The following is a 19,582-nucleotide window of genomic DNA, read 5'->3' as shown; positions in this document are numbered from 1 at the left end:
ATTCATCATCACCCGAAGCAGAGAGAGAGAGAAACCCAAAGAGAGACTAGTGATACCTTTTGTAGTGGCTCCAGAAGAAATCCAAGGGCTAAAATGACAATCAGCACGATGATAGCAGAGAGAATCCCAGCGATCTATAAAGACAAAAAGATTCTCATCGTAAAATCGCCCCCGCCCCCCGCCGGCTCGGAGTCGCTGGCCCCAACACCAGGATGGCCCTCACAGTAAAGACCCCCAGCTACCTGTGTCTTGCCCCCAGTGCTCTCCTGAACCCCCGATCTGGAGAGGGCGGTACTTGCAGCGAAGCCTTTGAATGATCCAGTGAATATGTTACTCAATCCCAAGGCTATTAACTCCTGGCAGGAAAACAAAGAGGAATCCTTTTCAGAAATGGCACTGGTGGTACGATGTCCACACAATATTACTTAAAGTTGCCTAAAGAGACCCAGCACAGGTCATAGACTTACCTGATTGCCATCGATTGGATAATCATACTTGAGGGAATAGACGCTGGCCACGGAGAAGGCCACCATAAAGCCAACGATCGCAATGCCAAAGCTGTCCCCGAGGGTTTCTTGGAAAATCTGCATGTCGGGTGCAATGGGGGGCTGAAATCTACAAAGGAAATGGAGCAAGTTTGAACGTCACCAACCTGCTAATAAACCTTCAGTGGCATTCACTTGCCCTCAGGAAAAGCCCACATTCCCGGGCAAGGCCCTTCCCCACCCCCAGTCCTGCTCAATCACTATCATTTCCCAGAATTTTGCTCCAGCCATACCAAGCTTTTGTTTGTTTGTTTCTCAAAGGCATCATCTGTACTCTTACCTTGGGAGCTTCTAATTTGCTGTTCCTTCTGCCTGAACTATTCCCCTCATCCCCATCCCTCCTTCCAGAAAGTCTTCTCTCACCACCAAGGTCAGGGTTAGGTGAGATTCTCTGATCTTCTCCAGCCCTGGATGCCTCCCTTCCTTACCCATCCCGCCCCCTCCCCCCAACTCTCTCCCCAGACACAGAGCAGGGACTATGACTACTTCATTGTTCTATGACCAAGACTGAGCATTCTTCCTGGCGAACATCAGGTGGTCAATAATTGTTGGGCAAATCCAACAAGTGAATGCAATCTAGGCTGAGTTTGGTCTCACTTTGAAGTGTGACCAGCAAGAATTTAGCACCGCTGCAAACTTTGGAATCTGTTATCTTATTGTTGAAAAGCAATGCTGCCTGAATTTGATACCAGAATGTAAATCCAGTCCCATGATAGTGGCGCATCTGATATTTTGCTAGTATAGCCGCATTATAACATACACTTCTATCCCTATAAGCTTCACGCAAAATGTCTTAGATCCCACCTGTATTGTTACACTGGATTGAAAAGCATCACCCACAATCCCTCCAATAGTTACCATGGATGAAGGTCTTTAAGCAAACACAAAGACAAGGGAAGCGAGAAAGTCTTCCCTCCATCGATAACAATACCTTCCATGAAAAACCCTTAGCAAATAGATGGGCCTTGGACTCTGCCCTGGGTTCCACAGCTGGAGACAACTGTGGCCCTGACGGGGAAGGGCATTTATAGTCACGTGGTGTCAGGGAAACATTCAACTCAGAGAAGACCCTGTGTTTTGTGTTTGTACCTCACGACTTTAGAACAGTCAAATGGTATTTGCTAACTGTGTTATAAAAGGGACAAGTATCTCCGAGTCCACATCCATTGACTGAAATGTTCACTTCCTTCCTGCCAACACGTGTTTCTGACCTAAATCTTAATTGAAAGTGAGTTTATTGGATTCACTCAACTCTTTCTTAATTGCTGTTCCTGTTTGATGAATATCTGTGTTCATATATTTACAGCCTTAATTTTGAAGAAGTGCCGTGAGGTATATGAGGTATTCTGCAGCTACCATGAATCGGAACGATAGCCTGGAATGTTGTTTTTTCAAAAATAAATCCCAAATTGACTATACAATTGAAATTTGCTTTTTATACCACAGTAACCAGAAGCCTGCTAGTATTCTATTGTCCTAGCCTCTAAATACCAGAGACAGAGTGGTGTGATGGAGATTTATAGTCTGAAAACTGGGATTCATTTCCTGGCTCTGCTTCCCTGCCCTGAGCCAGTTTCCTCCTTTGTAAAGGGAGAATAATCATACATGTTTTCTTTTCTTCATAATTTTTGTGAGGGGGGAGTATCACATAAAATAATGAACATGAATACTATTTACACACTGTAAAGTATCAAGTGCCTATTAGCTATTATCATAGGATCCCTCTGGAACCTGAATATATCCTCCATGTCTCCTTGACTGTTTCCATGATCACTTTGCTTCAGCCCGTGTGTGTGACTTTGCAAAATCACTTCCAAGGTGTCATACTTCTTAACAGCAGATTAGTGATAATTAATAATCATTATTTTCCAGTTATATTCTATTGGTGATCATTAGAAATTTAAAATACCCTCTCAGGGTGCCTGGGTAGCTTAGTCAGTTAAGCGTCTGCCTTCAGCTCAGGTCATGATCCCAGGATCCTGGGATTGAGCCCCATATCATGCTTCTTGCTCAGCGGGAAGACTGCTTCTCCTTCTCCCTCTACCCCTCTCCCCTGCTCATGCTCTCTTGCGCGTGAGTGCACGCTGTGTCTCTCAAACAAATAACATCTTAAAAAAAAAATAAAATGTCCACTCAATCATCACCCAGAAAAAATTGGAGTGGAAAAAGCATGTAAAGAGCCTAGTACCTAATTTAGGTGCTAAATTAGTAATAAAGCAGTGGGAACACTCATTGTAGGACAGGCACTTAAGCATGCATGTCACATATATGGACACACTTAATCCTTACAAGAATCCAATGTGATAGCTACTTTTATCAGCCCCATTTTTCAGAGCCAAGGACACAGAGGCATAGAGTTTAGTTATTTGCCCCAAATCAAGAAGTAACTCAGAAGTAAATCCTAGGCACTCTGCCTCTAGAACAGGCGAGCTTGTCTACCAGGCTACACTGCCTCTCTGTGGAGTGTAATGATTAATAAATGTGAGTTACTCCTTCCCCCACCCTGCAGACGCTGTGGAGAGAGGTCCGTTGACATTCAAGATTTCTTTACTAAGAAAAGTCTCGAAGATTGTAACTCAGTGATCTCAAGTTTATGTTTTACTTCCAAAATCCTTTCTGGCAAGGTCCTCTTTAATTTTGTATCTACCTATTTATGTCTATCTGTCTAGGTAGTTTATGTCTCCCAAGACTTTTCAATAAAGTGTAATCACTTGCAAGCTGCAGGGTGGAGAGAAATCCCAGAAATAGCCTTTCAGTTTCAGACTAATTCCTACTTAAAGATCTTTTAAATGAAAAATGGTGCTCGAGATTCATTAAGTGTAACAAATGAATATCTGGTGATAAAAATATTTTTGCATATATTTGCTTTTTCAAAAAATTGGTTATTTTAAAGTCAACAATGCATATAAATGCTGATTCCTGGAATTCTCAAATACCCCTTAAGCATGGGGAGGGACGGAGGTCGTTTGTTTGTTTGTTTGTTTTAAACAGGAACACAACCTGTCCTTGGTAAGCAAATTGGAGGAGATTGATGCTCTGGTCAGGGCAGAGAGAAGAAAGCACAAAACTGGATCTCTCTTCTCAGTCCAATAAAGGCAATGCAATCAATGCATTTCCCAAGTCCTTGTATGAACTGGACCTCCCATCCTTCCGCAGCATTCATTGTTGTTCTGGCCTTGTTTTGAATTTGATCACGAGAAAGGACAGAGTGTGCCTATCTGGATTGCTCAAGCAGTGGGCTCAGGTATTCCTTCTGCGTCTCTTTTGAACTGTCAGAACTTGGCTCTAGTCACCTCCAATAAAACACTGCATTTTGTTTATAGTAATTTCTGGACAAGGAAATCTGGTTTCATTTGGTTCTTTTTATGAGGAGAAGCAGGTTTGATTTGCCTTTTTTTTTTTTTTTACTTCGATTGCTTCACTTTTCCCTGTGTGTGAATCCCTGCTCATCTTGTCTGTGAGTTCTTCCACGAGGACAGACTTCCTGATATTAAGAACTGCAGAGTCTTTGTGGCTCCTTCCTAGAAGGAGAGTAGCGCGCTTTCCTCACCCTCCCATGAGGGAGGGAGGGTTCTTGCGCTGGATGACTGCTTGCAGTCCTCCTGAGTTACTGCTCCCTCTCTAGTCAGTGCTTGGAGATGCCCGCATAAAAGACACACTTACCCTCTGTTCATCTCCCCAACCACAGCCACCTTAAACCTGTTTTCGAAGTCAAAGCCATAGGATACACCTGTTGCGATCACAGTCTGCAAAGTTGCAAATTGCCCAAGTTAGAAATATGAGATATCACTCACAGTCTTCTTAGATCAGAATCTCTAGCCCAGGCTTTGCTACTTTTTAAAAAAAGTCCTGAGGCAATTCTCCTGAGCCACCAGAGGGAAGAACCGCAGCTCTGATGGGTTGGCCAGCCTCTCTGAGGCCTTGCTCTCTGCGACGTCCTTGTCTCACACGGAGAGAATGAACCCCAAATCACAAAAGGAAGTCATTAATTTGGAATGAAGAGAAAACCATACGAAATTTGACACCCAGAAACTGCAGAGATGGCATCTGCCCCACTAAAACCTCCTGAAGCTTTTCGACATAAAAACAGGAGACTACTGAATTATGAAAGAAAGTCTTAAGACGATCAGTTACCATGATGAGTTCAATTGGGATGGGCACTGGAAGTTTGGCTTTGTAGCGCTGATTTATTTCTTTAACCACAAATACAATCAGTAGGATAATCAAGGAGGTCACAAGGTCTGCAATATTAGTCTTCTCTATTTGTGTGAATACGGAATTCAGTACCTAAAATTATAAAAGCGAAAAACAGCCAAGTGCTATATTTTTTCTTCCTTTTTAAGAATCTTTTTTATTTTTTATGATTTTTTTTTTTTAATTTGAGTATAGTTGACAACACAATGTTAGTTTCCGGTGTACAATAGAGTGATCCGGCATCTCTGTTACGGTGTCATTGACTATATCCCTACGCTGTGCCTTTATCCCCGTGACATATTCATTCTATAACTGGACTCTATCTCCCGGCACCCACTTGACCCAAACCCCCACCCCCCACCCCTCGGGCAACCATCAGCTTCTTCTCTGTATTTATGTCCGATTCTGCTTTTTCGTTTGTTTATTCATTTGCTTTGTTTCTTTCCCAAGTGCTATATCAATAATTTGGATGCAATATTCAATTGTTTCCAAACAGATTAAAAAAACATTGAGGCAAGAAGGACTGACGTGGGTGGAAGAGTGATTCTCTGTTCTCCTCATGTTAACCATGGATGAGTAATTGTCGACACCAGAGTGGGGGATATGAGGAGGGTAAGTCAGCGCAGTATTGGCACCACACTGATATAGGGATACTTGTGGCATTTTTGTTGGGGATCTCTTTGGCTGGTGTCAAAATTCCCTGGATACTTTTCACATTTTTACAACTGGTCTCTTCTGCTCTTAGGTCTTATGGGTTATTACTTTATAATCAGCATCAGTGCTCTATCCAGGGAATAACCTCTCCTCCCCAATAGTTTTCTTAGCATGTATCCCCTGAATTCCTGGCTTTTTTTTTTTAAGGTTAAGGCCCTTCACATTTCTTAGTTAACTGTGTCACTTTTGGAAACTCGTTTCTTAGCTAATGGTGCATTGTACATGATCTTAATTTTTAAAGCCAGCTGGATTCCCTTTCCTTGGGATCTGGAGAGCTCAAGCAGGCCCCAACTAGATCCCAAACTGCTCCTCGAACACTCCACTTCTAGACTAGCCCTGGATGGGAGTGAGAGTTTTGGTTCCGAAATGGAGCAAACTCTGTCTCAGCTCCCGAATGCTGCCTTGATAGAAGCACCAATAAGCCCGAAATTCATAAAAGAAAGGAGACAACAAAGATCAGAGTGGAAATACATGCAACTGAGACTAAAAGGACAATAAAAAAGATCAGCAGAACTAAGAGCTGGTTTGGGGAAAAGATAAATAAAACAGGCAAACCTTTGGCTAGACTCAGCAAGACAAAAAGAGAGAACTCCAAATCAGAAGCACCATGCACACTGTCCTATTTACATCTTGGCTAATTTCCTTTTGCTTTATAAACAGGGATGCGTAAAAGAGTCAGAAGAACCTCCATTTCAAAAGAACAAGACCTGCTTTTTAAACTTAGGGAAACGAAAAATAAAAAATAAAAATAATAAACTTAGGGAAACGTTATCACTCAGCACATTTCTTTCAAAAGAAGATTTTGAGGAAATTTTTAAATCATGGGACAAAATATTAAAACCTTTAATAATGAACTTAGATTTCTTTTTCTTTTAAATAACACTTAAGAGTCAAATCTCAGAGACATGGTACTTAATTTGTGTTGTTCACATTAGCTGGATGGTAGATGTGGTTTGATATTTAGTGTTCTTCTCTTGGCCACTAATATTTTTCTTAATGCAACTAAATTTCACAACCTGTTGGTTTCTTGGGAGTTGTCAGGAAGCCCCATGTCAAAGGCATGAAAAGAAAGCTCTCCTAGAAACAGGATAGTAAATTTCATGTATTTTGATATTTTCGAGGCAAAAGGACCACTTACTTTGAAAATTGAAAATGGATCAGTGTGTGCTGGGACTGACAGCTGAAGCATGAATTTGAGCTGAGAAACCAGGACATGCACCGCAGCAGCTGTGGTGAAGCCACTGATGAGGGACTCCGATAGATAGATCACCACGAATCCGAAACGCAGGACCCCCATGAGCAACTGGAAAGAGAAGGGCAAAAGCCTTTGGTAGTGTAGGTTACAGGTGCACTTCAGCAACTAGAGAACCAGCAGTGGAAAGTATTCAAAATGTAAAGGTTCAGCCTGTATGTAAATGAAGAAGCAGGTGTCCTTGCCTCCTGGAACACCTCGGGTCAGGGTTCCTCCCTCTCCCTCCTTACCCCATCCTACCCCCAAGGTGGCGTGTGTAAGTCTAGGATACCCCAATAAGGCTTTTTCCTCCCCCCGCCACCCTTTTAAGGTGCCATATCTTCAGAAGACTCATCCCTATATCTTTCACAGCAAAATCCTATCTAGCATCAGCCCTCATAAATTTTCCCATGTAATTTTAAGTGGCTTGCTGGCTGCTATGGCATTGATGGTGAGCATCCACTCACATGCCCTCAAACAAGCTGCTTGACTTTTGTAAGAAGTACACAACTGTGTACGGAACCTCAGAAGTGCTCAGTTTTAACTGGGGGCCAAAGTTGTTCATTCCCCCAAAGCCTCCGTATTTTGCAGTTATGTGCACAGACAGATTCTCCTTCCGTTGGATCCCTGGGTTGCCTTTCCATACGTGTCTCCGGAATGCAGCCGGAGCTGCGGACATGCAAAGGCACTAGATTTGGAAAAGAATCGGCCATTTGTCTGTCATTTGGGCACACCACTAATGTCCTTGTTTAAACTCCCTTTCTCTTTCTTTAAGGAATGGTCTTAGCCAATAATTTCACTAATCAGAAACTCAGCCAACATCTTGAGGAATCCATGCCATTTTCACTATTCACTATTCACCAGCAATAGAGTCAGGGGTGTGGCTTGGGAGGGAGGCTTCAGCCCCTCCATGATCCTCTTCAGCTTTCCTGAAATCTTTGATACAGACAGTTCAAAGTGCTCAAACCCAAATCCTTCCAGCTAGATTACAGTTCCTGAGGAATTGGAAAGAAAAAAGTTCCAAAGCTGCCAGGGTCCCTATTACTTGAATTAGGCATTTCACTCCTTACCACTGGTGCCTCCCTCTTCCCATTTTCCCTTCTCTCTAGACCTGCGTTCACTCATCTTTGCAATGTGGATCTGCTCCTCCACTTCCGGTTGGAGTGAGTAGCCCTTCTCCTTTCCTGTGGACCACTGAGAGAGGAATGGAAGCCAAGGGAAGAGTGGGGAAGGGGTGGCGGGAAGGAGACAGAACAGAAAGATGTGCACCAGTGAGGACAAGCAGCACGGGGAGGGCCGATTACATGAGAAAGCACTCACCTGAATGATTCCAGAAAGGACGGTGACCGTGGCAGCCACCATCACCTTATACTCGTCTGTTGAGGAATAATTACTCATTGAACTATTAGAGATTTCCAGAGCAGCTGTACTGTCCGATGGGGTTACTTTCACAACGATGGCTCCCACCATCATGCTCAGAACCGGAAATGGACCTAATTAACAGAGGATGCACTGTAGTCAATATAGGGCTCCCTAAAGCACAGGTGTCTTTCAACCACAATGCAGTGGATAAAAAGACTACCAGCTGCTCTGCCCTTCTTCCCCACCCCCCAGTCCCAATTCTTACAAGGAACTAAGACTGCTGTCCAGGATTATGCACAATTTAGAATTGATACAGTGTGTGGCTAATGGAGTTAATAAAGAAAAAGCCATGTGAGCATTAATTAGCCCACAAATTCACTTACCCACAGATATGTGTTTAGAAGTGCCCAAGAAAAAGTAGACCAGAATTGGGAAAAAGGCTGCATACAATCCATAGCTTGGGGGGACAGTGACCAGCAGAGCAAATGCTAAACCTGTAAATACAGAAGCATCAGGGTCCTTATTTCAGGCAAGGGGAATCATAAAAGTCCTCCTTAAGTTCTTCAAGTGTTTCAGATTGTACCTTAAAAATCAGTTACTTTATTAACTCAAATAGATCGAAGATGTAAATGCAGGAGTTAAAACTACAAAACTCTTAGAAGAAAACATAGGTGTAAGTCTTCATGACCTTGGATTAGGCAATGGTTTCTTAGAACTGACACCTACAGCCTAAGCAACCAAATTAAACACAGATAAATTGAGCTCCGTCAAAATTCTAAAATGTGTGCTTCAAAAGTTACTATCAAGAAAATGAAATGACAACCCACAGAATGGGAGATATGATTTGCGAATCGTATCTTGGATAAGGGTCTAGTATCCAGAATATATAAAGAACCCTTACAACTCAACAAGAAAAAGAAAAAGAACCTAATTTTAAAACATGCAAAAGATTCATTTCTCCACGGATATACAAATTGCCAGTGAGCACATGAAAAGATGTTCGACATCATTAGTCATCAGGGAAATCAAAATCAAAACCACAATGAGGTAGCATTTCAGGCTCAGGAGGATGGCTAGATATAAGGAAGGCAGATAATAACAAATGTTCACAACGATATGGAGAAATTTGAACCCTTAATATGTTGCTAGTGGGTTACCATGTGACAGCAATCACACTCCTAGGTATATGCCCAAGAGAACTGAAACATAGGTTCACACGAGAACTTATACACAAGTGTTCATAACATTACTCCTAATAGCCACAAAGTGAAAACAACCCAAATGTCCATCAACGGATGAACGGATCAACAAAGTGTGGTCTATCCATCCATAGACCATTAGCCATCATGCAAAGAGGTGAATTACCCTCCGGTGCTACAACATGGACGAACCTTGAAAACATGATGCCAAGTGGAAGAAACCAGACACAAAGCACCACATATTCTGAGATTCTGTTTTATATGAAATGCCCAGAATTGGCAAATCAATAGAGACAGAAAGTCATTGCGAGGGAGATGGATGGATGTAATGGAAAATGACTCTTAATGTACAGGAGGGTTTGGGAATGGTGCTGGTGGTAAAAATGTTCTGGAATTAGATCATGGTGATGGTTGCACAACCTTGGGAATATAGCAAAGAACACTGAATTTTATACATGAAAGGATGAATTCTATGACATATCAATTCCCTCTCAATTACAAAAAGTTACCTTGTAGTACAGCGACGAGCCCTGTGCTGATTCCAGAAACAATGTCACTGAGTAGCCATTCCTTTATCTGGTAGGCTGGTAACCAAGATGCTATGGGGAACAAAGACAGGGCAATCTTCTTGGCCTTCTGTGTGGAACAGCTGAAAACATTGAAAGTGAAGTTAAGTCATATCCAATTGTAACTTTGGCACCTAATTGCAGTGGAACATTGATAAAGATGATACTACATTCAAGAATGAACCACCACCTTTCCCACTAACACTCGTCTCCTTACCCAGATTGACTGCCCCCCCCCCCGTTAATACCGAAGGATTTTCTTTTTTTTTTTTTTTCTTTTAAGGAAAATGCTGATTTTCTTTAGCCATAGTAGAGCTTATCTGTCATCCTCAGCTTGGATTTTACAACATTTCAGTTGAGAACTTTCCTCCACCCTCATTTCTGATGCTCAGATATGGAAAGATTGTGTTGAGAGCTGAGATGCTGTTCATTTTAGAGATTCCCTTTCCAGCCCTGGCAGGGAGTAGGAGGTTTGGAAACCAAAGATAAGAAGACCCTGAAGGTGATGGGCTAAAGCCAGAAAGGAGAGCTTGGAAAGTTAGAAGAAAGTGCTTCACTTATTCCTCATACCAATACCTTAAAAAATATCTTACCTACAACACACTGTGAGATGATCCAGGAAGGTCTTATGATGTCTCTGTTTCTTCTTATGTTCCTCCCCAAAAGCATTTGCAGAATACACTGGCCTGGCTACAATGTACTGGTTCCCAATGGGTTCGATCATTTTGCTGTCTCTGACGGCTGCGTTAAGAGGAAGACCTTTGGAACTATGTGGCAAACCCTTCTTCTTGCCTTTAGCAGCTTCAAATGCCTGAAACCAAACAGAGCTCGCTTCTTAAATAACTCGGAGATAATGTGATGCAATTTACAGATGAGTGATCTCCGAACTGAATGTTACCACCTTTTGAGATCAAAAGAGGCAGGATTAAGGGACCTAGATTGTGTTTTGAGACAGTGATACCACTTTTTACTCCAAGGAGCTGGACACGGCTCCTTTGGGTAAGTAAACAAGGGCTTTTATTATTTATTCTTAACAGATCACCAAAAAGCAATAGAAATTGACTCAGTTTACTCATCCGTGAGTACATTTTTTCTTTCTTTCTTTCTTTCTTTTTTTTTTTTTACTTGTAAGGTGAGATCTCCTCAAGAAAATAATTCACTTTAATTTTTTTTTCTTAGAACCGTTTCCAAGGTTATGGCATTGGAGTCCTCGGACAGATTAGATTTAAAATCTACTCGTTGCCCTTTTGCTACAGTCAAGACTGTTCTGTTTCCCCAGCTGAATTTTTGTAAGACCCATGACATGCTTGAAATGTGTGAAATTCAAGGATCTTGTCCATTTATTTTTCTATTGTTTCTAGGAGAGTTTTATTACTTGGTTACTTAGCTCACTCGTGGGGGGATCTTTTTAAGAGAAGATCTTGGGCAATTTGCTTAACCTCTCTGAGCCTCATCTAGAGCTAATAAGACTCAAGTTTCAATGTACTAACGAAGAGTAAATGAGAATGTTTTCAAAGCGTCTAGCCTTGCACCTGCGCATTGTAGACTTCCGCTAAGTGATAGTTCATATCCTGACTATTTGCATTTCCTGTGTCAGATGTTTACATTTTTTTGTTCTTATCTCAGTCCTGTGTCTGTTATGCTTAAGAGATCAATTTTGCACATTACCTATTTAGCCCTCACAGCTCTTAAAGGCACTTACGATTCTTATTACTGTCCTCTTCTTACAAAATGACAAAATAATAGCACACCCCTCCCCCCAAAAATCTGGGTTCTTTTCCTCAGGACATAGAGCTAGTAGAGTGTCAAACACATTTCTTTGCTGTTTCTTCTATGACACAGAGCTTCTCTGTTGTCCAATGAGAATGTTAAGACCATTCCAGCTGTCAGCATTTTTCCTTCTAACCTTGTTTCTGTATTACTACTCACAATACCGAGAGTTTTGTTCCCTGACCTCAATCACGGTTATTAATCGAGTGATCTCAAACTAGACTGTACCTTGTTACACAGTGCTCTCTCACAGCTCAAGGAATTTCCAGCCCGTTTGCAGAGCTCAAGTTATAACCAGAAATCAGATGCTGGGCTCAATTTGTCCCACCTGTCCTGTCTGTCTTTGACCACCCATTTCTCTCCCTCACCCAATGCCCTCCCCTCTAAAGTCCTCTCTACTGATCTTCTCCGATCACCGTGGAGTGCTTCTGCCCCACCCTCTGGCTTGACCTCCAGGATTTGGGGTGGTCTTGAGCTTTGTTATGACTGTTAGACCCCTTCGGTTCTTTCTGAGTCTCCTCCCACCCCAGTGACCTGCTTTTTCCTGCTTCTGCTCTATCCCCTCGCTCATCCCTCTCCCCAAGTTCCAAGTGTCAAATCCCACCAGCTATACAGTACTTCTCATCGTCAGAAGAATGTTCGTGAAGTAGAATCGGCTTGGCTTACTCATTGCTATGCATAGCACAGATTTTTGTCCTTATTTGCCAATTACCAACAAAACACTTAAGAGCTAATCCCTGTCAATGACTCTTGACACCTTAGATCTCTTGCAAAGGCTGTCCGGAGTGCCTTTCAAGAACAGCTTTCATCCTGTGAGGTATCCAACCTAGCCCACCTTAGGATGAAGAAGACTCAGCACTGTGCATTTATTTCTGTCAGATGCTGCCACGGACAGAAAAAAGAGATTCCACTATTTTGTTGCTTTACTCATATTTTCACCAAGTTGCTCAGAAAAACTCATCCGCTCTTTCCTAAGAAAGTACTTCTTTTCTTCCTTTTGCTCTTGTGTGTTTTTTCTCTGCTAAGGCATGGTTTGATTTTTTTTTTTTTTTGCCAGTGACAGTAATGGTAGAAATCACTCTGTTTTGCTTTGCTTCCTTCCCTGAGGATGACTTTGGCTGGCTCTTAGTGGGTTCCATCATACCTCCAGCTGCATCAAGGGCCTGGGCCCTGCCGTCTGGCTCCAGATTGGAAAATGCCTCCTCCTCACACCTAAGCACTGACTACAAGGGGAGTGCTCAAGGTCAGGAATCAGGGCAGCTTAAGAAATCTTTTCAGGGGGCACCTGGGTGATGTAGTTGGGTAAGCATCTGACTCTTGGTTTAGGCTCAGGTCATGATCTCAGGGTCATGGGATCTAGCCCTGTGTCAGGCTCCTTGCTGGGTGTGGAGACTGCTTAAGATTCTCTCTCTCTCTCTCCCTCTCCTTCTGCGCCTCCCTGCACCCCTGCCCTGCCCTGGCTCACGTGCATACTCTCTCTAAAAAAACCCACAAAAAGCTTCCAGAATTTAAAGAAAGAGACCCTGAGGGCCACATTCCAGTCCTGTGGTTCGTTCTCTACTGCCACCCTTGCTCCCAAAGCGGCTGCCTCCCGTTCCCTGCTCAGCACCCAATGTGAGCTACTGAATCAACCACCGCCGTGGTGCTTCGATCCGGAGAAGCTGCAGACAGTCAGAAATTCATGTCGTTCTCCATGTCATCATCTCTGGGATGCTTTAGTATGATCTATGTTAGTTAGGAATGCAAAAGCATTTGGCTCAATCTTTTTTTTTTACCTAAACAAATTACCTTCCCCCAGAAATTTTTTTTAAATATTTAATTTATTTATTTGATAGAGAAAATATAGTGAGAGATGGAACACAAGCAGGGGGAGTGGGAGAGGGAGAAGCCACTTCCTGCTGAGCAGGGAGCCTGATGCGGGGCTTGATCCCAGGACCCTGGGATCATGACCTGAGCCAAAGGCAGACACTTAATGACTGAGCCACCCAGGCGCCCCTTCCCCCAGAAATTCTTGAAAAAACTTTTCTTGGTTCCTAGAATTACAATTCCAGGCTCAAGTATGACACCCATATTCACATATGCCTTATCATGTTCTGATTTATCTTCATGCCTCAGATTTCTCTCTTGGGTTTCTTAGGGTGTCAGTGGTTCTTCGGGGATTGAAATTTATTCTCAGGCATCTTTCCTCCTAATAATTTTAGAACTCAGACTCTCATTGGTATACATTTCCAATGTATATTTCCTTTTCAGTGATGTGTTCTTTTAAATTATTTTGGCCTTTGTGATATATGTATTATATACATAGACACACTCACATATGCACACATATACGTGCATACTTTGGTCCTGGGGCTTAGTCATATACCTTTGTCTTTCTCTGCCTTTTTTTTTTTTTCTGAGCAGAAATTTAATTCCAGGATTGATTTCTGAAGTTCAGGGTTTTTTGTTTTTTTGGGTTTTTTTTTTCACTTTAACTCTTCTGGTTATGGATAACTTTTTGATATTTCTAGTGATTAGGGATGGTCATATGCATAACCCCCCAGCCCCAGTCCACGCCCAGTTCTGCCCATCTCCAACCCGCTGCCAAGCACCGAGTGTCACTCCCTGCCTTCCAGTGACCCGAGCACCCCCACTCTACCTGCCCCCTCCACGGAGAAGTGTCTAACGGCCTTGACTTTTCCACTCCTCGGCATTTATCCATTCAGTGTCCTCGTCTCTCAGAGAGCCACCCTTTCTGCTAGGAAACAGGTAATTTGAACCCAGATGCTCCTAAGCAATGCTAGTATTTTTCGTTAATTAGTGCTAATTTGAAACTGGGGGGCAAGCAGGCATGCGGAGCATTTCCCAGCCCCTCCCCAGTTCACAGTTGATACCTCTACCACTGTGGCACCAGGTGGGTGCCCAATGACCCCACCCTTCAGTAGGATCTCCAAATACCCCTGTGCCAGTCCATGGAAAACCAGAGGAAGCCAGCCCTATTTCATGCATTGCTCCTTGGACAACAGGGAATACAGCTGTAGCTGGGTCTTGATAGCTATACTTACGGGGGACGGGGGGGAACAAGCAGAATAATCGAGAGCCAAAGATGAGCCCGAAAGTGAGGGCATGTAAAGCCCCACATTCTGGCTGGTGTCAAAATGGAGAAAAGCAGGGAGATGGCAGCACCAGAACTAGAGGAGGCCACAATGGCGATTAGGAGTAACTGGGCTTGACGTGGGTGGGAGGGGGGAGGATCCGGGCTGATGCTGATAAAGAGAGGGCAGGGGGGTCAGAGGCTGGGACAGCCAGTGATTTCTAGTTAAAGCTGTGATTTCTGTGTGCTTTAGCCATTTTTGAAACACAGAAGGGTAATTAATGAAGCTACATTATACATCTGATCCTAGAGCTGTTTCTTTGGGAGAAATCAATGGGTCCGTTAACATTTAGAACATGGAAAACAGCCCTGTTTTTTCCCATTTTTTAGTGATGATTTTTTATCCCCCACAGACTTGGCCTTTTAATTTCTTCACCTTTGTTTCCTAAGAAATTGCCTGATCTTTTGAAAGCTATCGGCAACTCACAAACCTTCCAGATTGTTTGCGAAGCTGGAGTCTTTCCCTGGAGAGAGGAGATAAAGTGACATTGAAAGCAATGAAGGGTGATGGGGCCAGGGTGGGAACCCCAAGGGTGTGGAGCAGTTCCCCTAGAGAGTCTCAAGGCAAGATGCCCAAAGGGAAAGGTTTGGAATTTTTTTTTGCCAAAATAATATGGATAATTCATACAACTCTAGTTCAGTGTCCATAGTGAGCAAGAACATAACATGTGTCTTGCATTGCTTACTCAAGAAGTTTGTTTATGTGACTTATTTAATTTATAGTGACTTTTATTTTTTTAAGTTTATTTATTGGGGCGCCTGGGTGGCTCAGTCAGTTGGGTGTCTGCCTTTGGCTCAGGTCATAATCTTGGGGTCCTGGGATTGAGCCCTCCCTGCTCAGCAGGGAGCCTGCTTCTCCCTCTCCCTCTGCCTCTGCCCACCCCATGCTCACTCTCTCAAATAAATAAATAAAATCTTTCCAAAAAATTAAGTTTAGTTAAGTGATCTCTACACCCAATGTGGGGTTCAAACTCACGATCCTGAGATCAAGAGTCGCATGTTTTCCTAAGCCAGCCAGGCGCCCCTATAGTATGTCTTTTAACATCTTCTGGGAACTTAGCTTTAGCTTAATCTTAGTTCAGGCACTAAACATTGATTATTGCTTTTGTGTTGTTGTTATTGACAATTCTTTTTATTCACGATTATTATTGGTCATACTGCTGAAAAACTAAGTCAAACCTAGTGTAATTAGGAGGTGCAGCGGGGAAGCATGAGATCTGGCAGCTAAGCCGACCCAGCTTCGTCACTGCCTAACTGTGTTGCTATGGGCAAGCCCTCCAAACTTTTGTTTACCTAGTGGGAGAAGGGGACGCCATTACCTTCCCTGTAGGGCTGTTGTCAAGAGACTTCTTAGCCTTAATTGCAGAGGTAATGGCCTCAGGACTGAGTTTATATTGACTGTGTATATTGACCATTTACTACTGTGTTTGACAAAAGTCTACTGTGACCTATCTGAAAACATTAGTGCTACCAGCTTTTCTATGATTTCATGTCTACTCTGCATTTGCCCAGAATGACCAGGTTTCCACTCTCATGGTTTATTTTGACATAACTTAAAAGCATGCACCTATCTAAGCTTCATAGCATGGTGTGCGAGGCCCTTCACGGGTTGGCTCTGGCCCATCTCACAAGCTTCTCAACTTCTCCTCCTTCCATGTTTTCCCATCTCCGTGTCTTCAGAATGTTGTTTCTTTTATCCATGTTCTCTTCTGATGCCTGGCGAATTCCAATTCATCCTTAAAAAGACTCAGCTGTCCCTGATCATTGATTCGTTCCTTCTTTCCTTCAGCGAGCATTTATCGGCCTATTGTTTGTCAGGAACTCTGTCTCTAACATAGTTGTATAAGATAGGAAGATGTGGGTAAAGCCTTCATGGAATCCCCAAGAAAGAGTTAATCATTCCCTTCTTGTACATACTTTGTATGTCTTTCTATACCTTAGTGTACTGCGCTGTCGTTATTTGTTTACAAATTTCTCTCCCCAGTAAGAGTCAGTTTTCTAAGGGCAAGGCCCAAAGCTTAATCCTTTTTCCCTTTGCATAGGATACAACATACAGTTGTTGCCCCCAAAGGTTTGTTTAAATAAACTGGACTGTGGGGGTGCCTGGGTGGCTCAGTCGTTAAGCGTCTGCCTTTGGCTCAGGTCATGATCCTGGAATCCTGGGATCGAGCCCCGCATCAGTCTCTCTGCCCCGCGGGAAGCCTGCTTCTCCCTCTCCCACTCCCCCTGCTTCTGTTCCCTCTCTCACTGTGTCTCTCTCTGTCAAATAAATAAATAAAATTTAAAAAATAAATAAACTGGACTGTGAACAAAAGATATAAATGGTAAATGATGTACTTCAAACTCCAAACTCCAAAGTTTATACATATATGCAGGGGGGATGTTCAAAGTGATTGGCACAGATAACAAATTGGAAGAAGAAGGGCCATGAATGTGAGTTGGAGTCGAGGAAGGTGTCATGAAGGAACTGTGGGTCTTAAGTTAGACCTGAAAAAACAGATCGGGAGAGATGATGGGAAAGCTGCAGGGAACGAGCAAATCATGTTCAAAGGATAGTGATCCACAAACTGGAAGAGAAGACTTTGTTGGCCAAACAACTACACTGTTAGAGAAATGTGAAAATATGCCACAGCAAGGAGTTTTGGACCCAGTAGGCTACAGAAGAACAGAGAGGATCCCTGGAATTTCTATAAAGGCTTTGTAGGTTTCTAAGTACTTTTGCTTTTTTGTCCTATGAAGTAGGCAGAGAAGGTAGACCTTATTATATCACCAATGTATAGATGGAGAAATTGAGATCTGGGAAGATACATGATTTTTCCAAGTGACAGAGACAGGACAAGAAGCGAGGTCTTATGAGTGACTGTCTCTGAAACACACTCATTTCTGCCATGTTGATGTGGGCGGCCCATTAGCCCGAGCCCCCAAGAGAGTTAAAGCCAGCGAACAGAGGTCCAGCTGAAGCACTTGAGCATGGAGCCCCTCCACCTCTGTCCCTACTTCCAGCATCAGAGACACAAAATCCAGAGCCTGGGTAGCTGGAGTTCAATCTCCTTGAAATGAACTGGTTTATTCTCCACTTTGTTCCCGAACAAAGTGAAATAGAGGCTAGAGGAGGCTTGTCTTTCTCTGTTTGGAGAACCAAAGATCCTCCTCATGGAGAGAAGTGGGACTAAATTCTTGCTTATTTAGTCTAGGAAAAAAATATCCATTCTCATTTTGTGAACTGTTTCATTTCTTGGTTGAATATGAGCTACTTAGTAGATACTGATACGCTGGCTAATTTATTTATATACTCATTCATTTCTCCAGACTGTGAGGAGGCCGGGTGTGTATTAACCCACTGTAAACGACTTGTTTCTGAAATCAAATAGTTGCCTCCTAATTTCTCAACAGGAATCATCTTTATGTGGATTTTCACTATACTGGTTCTCTGAATGGCAATTTTACTTGGGAAAAGAGAATTATTTAGTCAAATGATTTAAGACAGTGTTTCTCACTTGCTTATTTAAAGACTGTTGTGTGAACTTTTCCTGACATTTTATAGAATGAAATAAATTTTAGCTTGTTAGGACTGGTAATCCCCCGCACGGTACGTTACTCGTGGCATATGGCACTCTGCTACTTTCCAACGACGATTTTCTTCCCTCTCTCTTCCTTTTTCACTCTCTGTCCTCTACTTGTTTCTACTCCCTCTTCTCCTCCCCCACCCCTTCCCTTCTTGGATTTTCTGGGATGTCTGGCAGATAAATCCCTCACCTCTGGACTGAAAGGCCTTTCTCAACACCTTCTAACAGATGACTCTATCTCCTAGAAAAACCTTTCCTAAAAGCTTGCTTTATTTGCCAACCTTCAGAACATATGGTCTACCTATAAAATCAGATCTGGGTCCAGAATTAAAGGAATTACATCAATAATTAAGGCAAAAATCTCTTCTATTATTGAAGAGGCTATCTACAGCTTAGCAATGCATACAGCAATTTATTTGGTAAAATCAAAGTCTACTCAAATATTTGCTTCCCATTGCTAGGGTTCTGGGCATACATTTTAAACCTACTGTTAGTGGACTCATTCATTCCTGCTCCTCCAACCCTAACTTCTAAATGGGTTTTGATCAGAAAATATACCCTTTGCAAGAACTGGAAGACCAGTTTGAGTAAAAATGATCATAAATTTGGCTCCTACCTGGTACACACTCAGTGAGGCACTCCAGCACCAGGAGCAAATTTCTGAGATCAAGTAGTCCCGTTGTCAGAAGTGTCCATCCATTTAGTTCTATAGGTTCTGACTGCATCCATATGTATGGGGCTATCTATATTGTAGGTTATGTAAGGCCGTGGGGAAATTATCTGTCGGCTTTAATAATTAACTTTCATTAACTTTTACAACAAAGGAGACTCCAGTGTAGTCTTGACCTTTGAGACTCTGATCAGTAGACTAGATGGTGACACAGCTTCCTCAAGTTCCTTGTGAGATTATACCACTCATTGCACTTGTGTGTGTGTGTGTGTGTGTTTCATTGTTTGCAGAGATTTACACAGAGAGGTGTACATGGAAGTTAAAAAAAAATCTCTGCAAGTGTTACCTCCCTCATGTTCTACCTGCCAATTTAGAAGGGAGCTCCCAGTGACTTTCAGATTTCTAACACCAGCCCTCTAGACCCACATATTTAATGTCTATCTATCTTCTCCGCTTGGATGCCCCATGGGCATTTCAAACCTGACACATCCAAATCTGAACTCTTTTTTTTTTTTTAAGATTTTATTTATTTATTTGAGAGAGAGAGTGAGAGAGAGAGAGAGAGCTGAAGAGGGGTAGGGTCAGAGGGAGAAGCAGACTCCCCGCTCAGCAGGGAGCCCGATGTGGGACTC

At 42.7% G+C, this 19,582-nt stretch overlaps 1 protein-coding gene across 1 annotated transcript in view; it reads right to left on the bottom strand.

The window, feature by feature from the left end:
• The window catches only part of SLC26A3 (solute carrier family 26 member 3), a 33,423-nt gene extending 14,426 nt beyond the window's left edge, over positions 1 to 18,997 (bottom strand). The window contains exons 1-11 of the mRNA XM_027574339.1: positions 18,897 to 18,997; positions 10,405 to 10,622; positions 9,755 to 9,894; positions 8,430 to 8,540; positions 8,005 to 8,177; positions 6,592 to 6,756; positions 4,680 to 4,832; positions 4,209 to 4,291; positions 468 to 615; positions 243 to 356; positions 57 to 134 (exon numbers count right to left, since the gene is read on the bottom strand). Of these exons, the coding sequence (XP_027430140.1) occupies positions 57 to 134; positions 243 to 356; positions 468 to 615; positions 4,209 to 4,291; positions 4,680 to 4,832; positions 6,592 to 6,756; positions 8,005 to 8,177; positions 8,430 to 8,540; positions 9,755 to 9,894; positions 10,405 to 10,535 (1,296 nt within the window). The 5' untranslated portion in view covers positions 10,536 to 10,622; positions 18,897 to 18,997. The remainder of the gene's footprint in view (positions 1 to 56; positions 135 to 242; positions 357 to 467; positions 616 to 4,208; positions 4,292 to 4,679; positions 4,833 to 6,591; positions 6,757 to 8,004; positions 8,178 to 8,429; positions 8,541 to 9,754; positions 9,895 to 10,404; positions 10,623 to 18,896) is intronic.
• Positions 18,998 to 19,582: the final 585 nt, after the last annotated feature.

Source organism: Zalophus californianus, chromosome 12 (assembly GCF_009762305.2).
Source record: "Zalophus californianus isolate mZalCal1 chromosome 12, mZalCal1.pri.v2, whole genome shotgun sequence".
NCBI classification, from domain to species: Eukaryota; Metazoa; Chordata; class Mammalia; order Carnivora; family Otariidae; genus Zalophus; species Zalophus californianus.
Note: the sequence above shows the minus strand (reverse complement) of the source record. Positions and strands in the feature narration are given on the sequence as shown.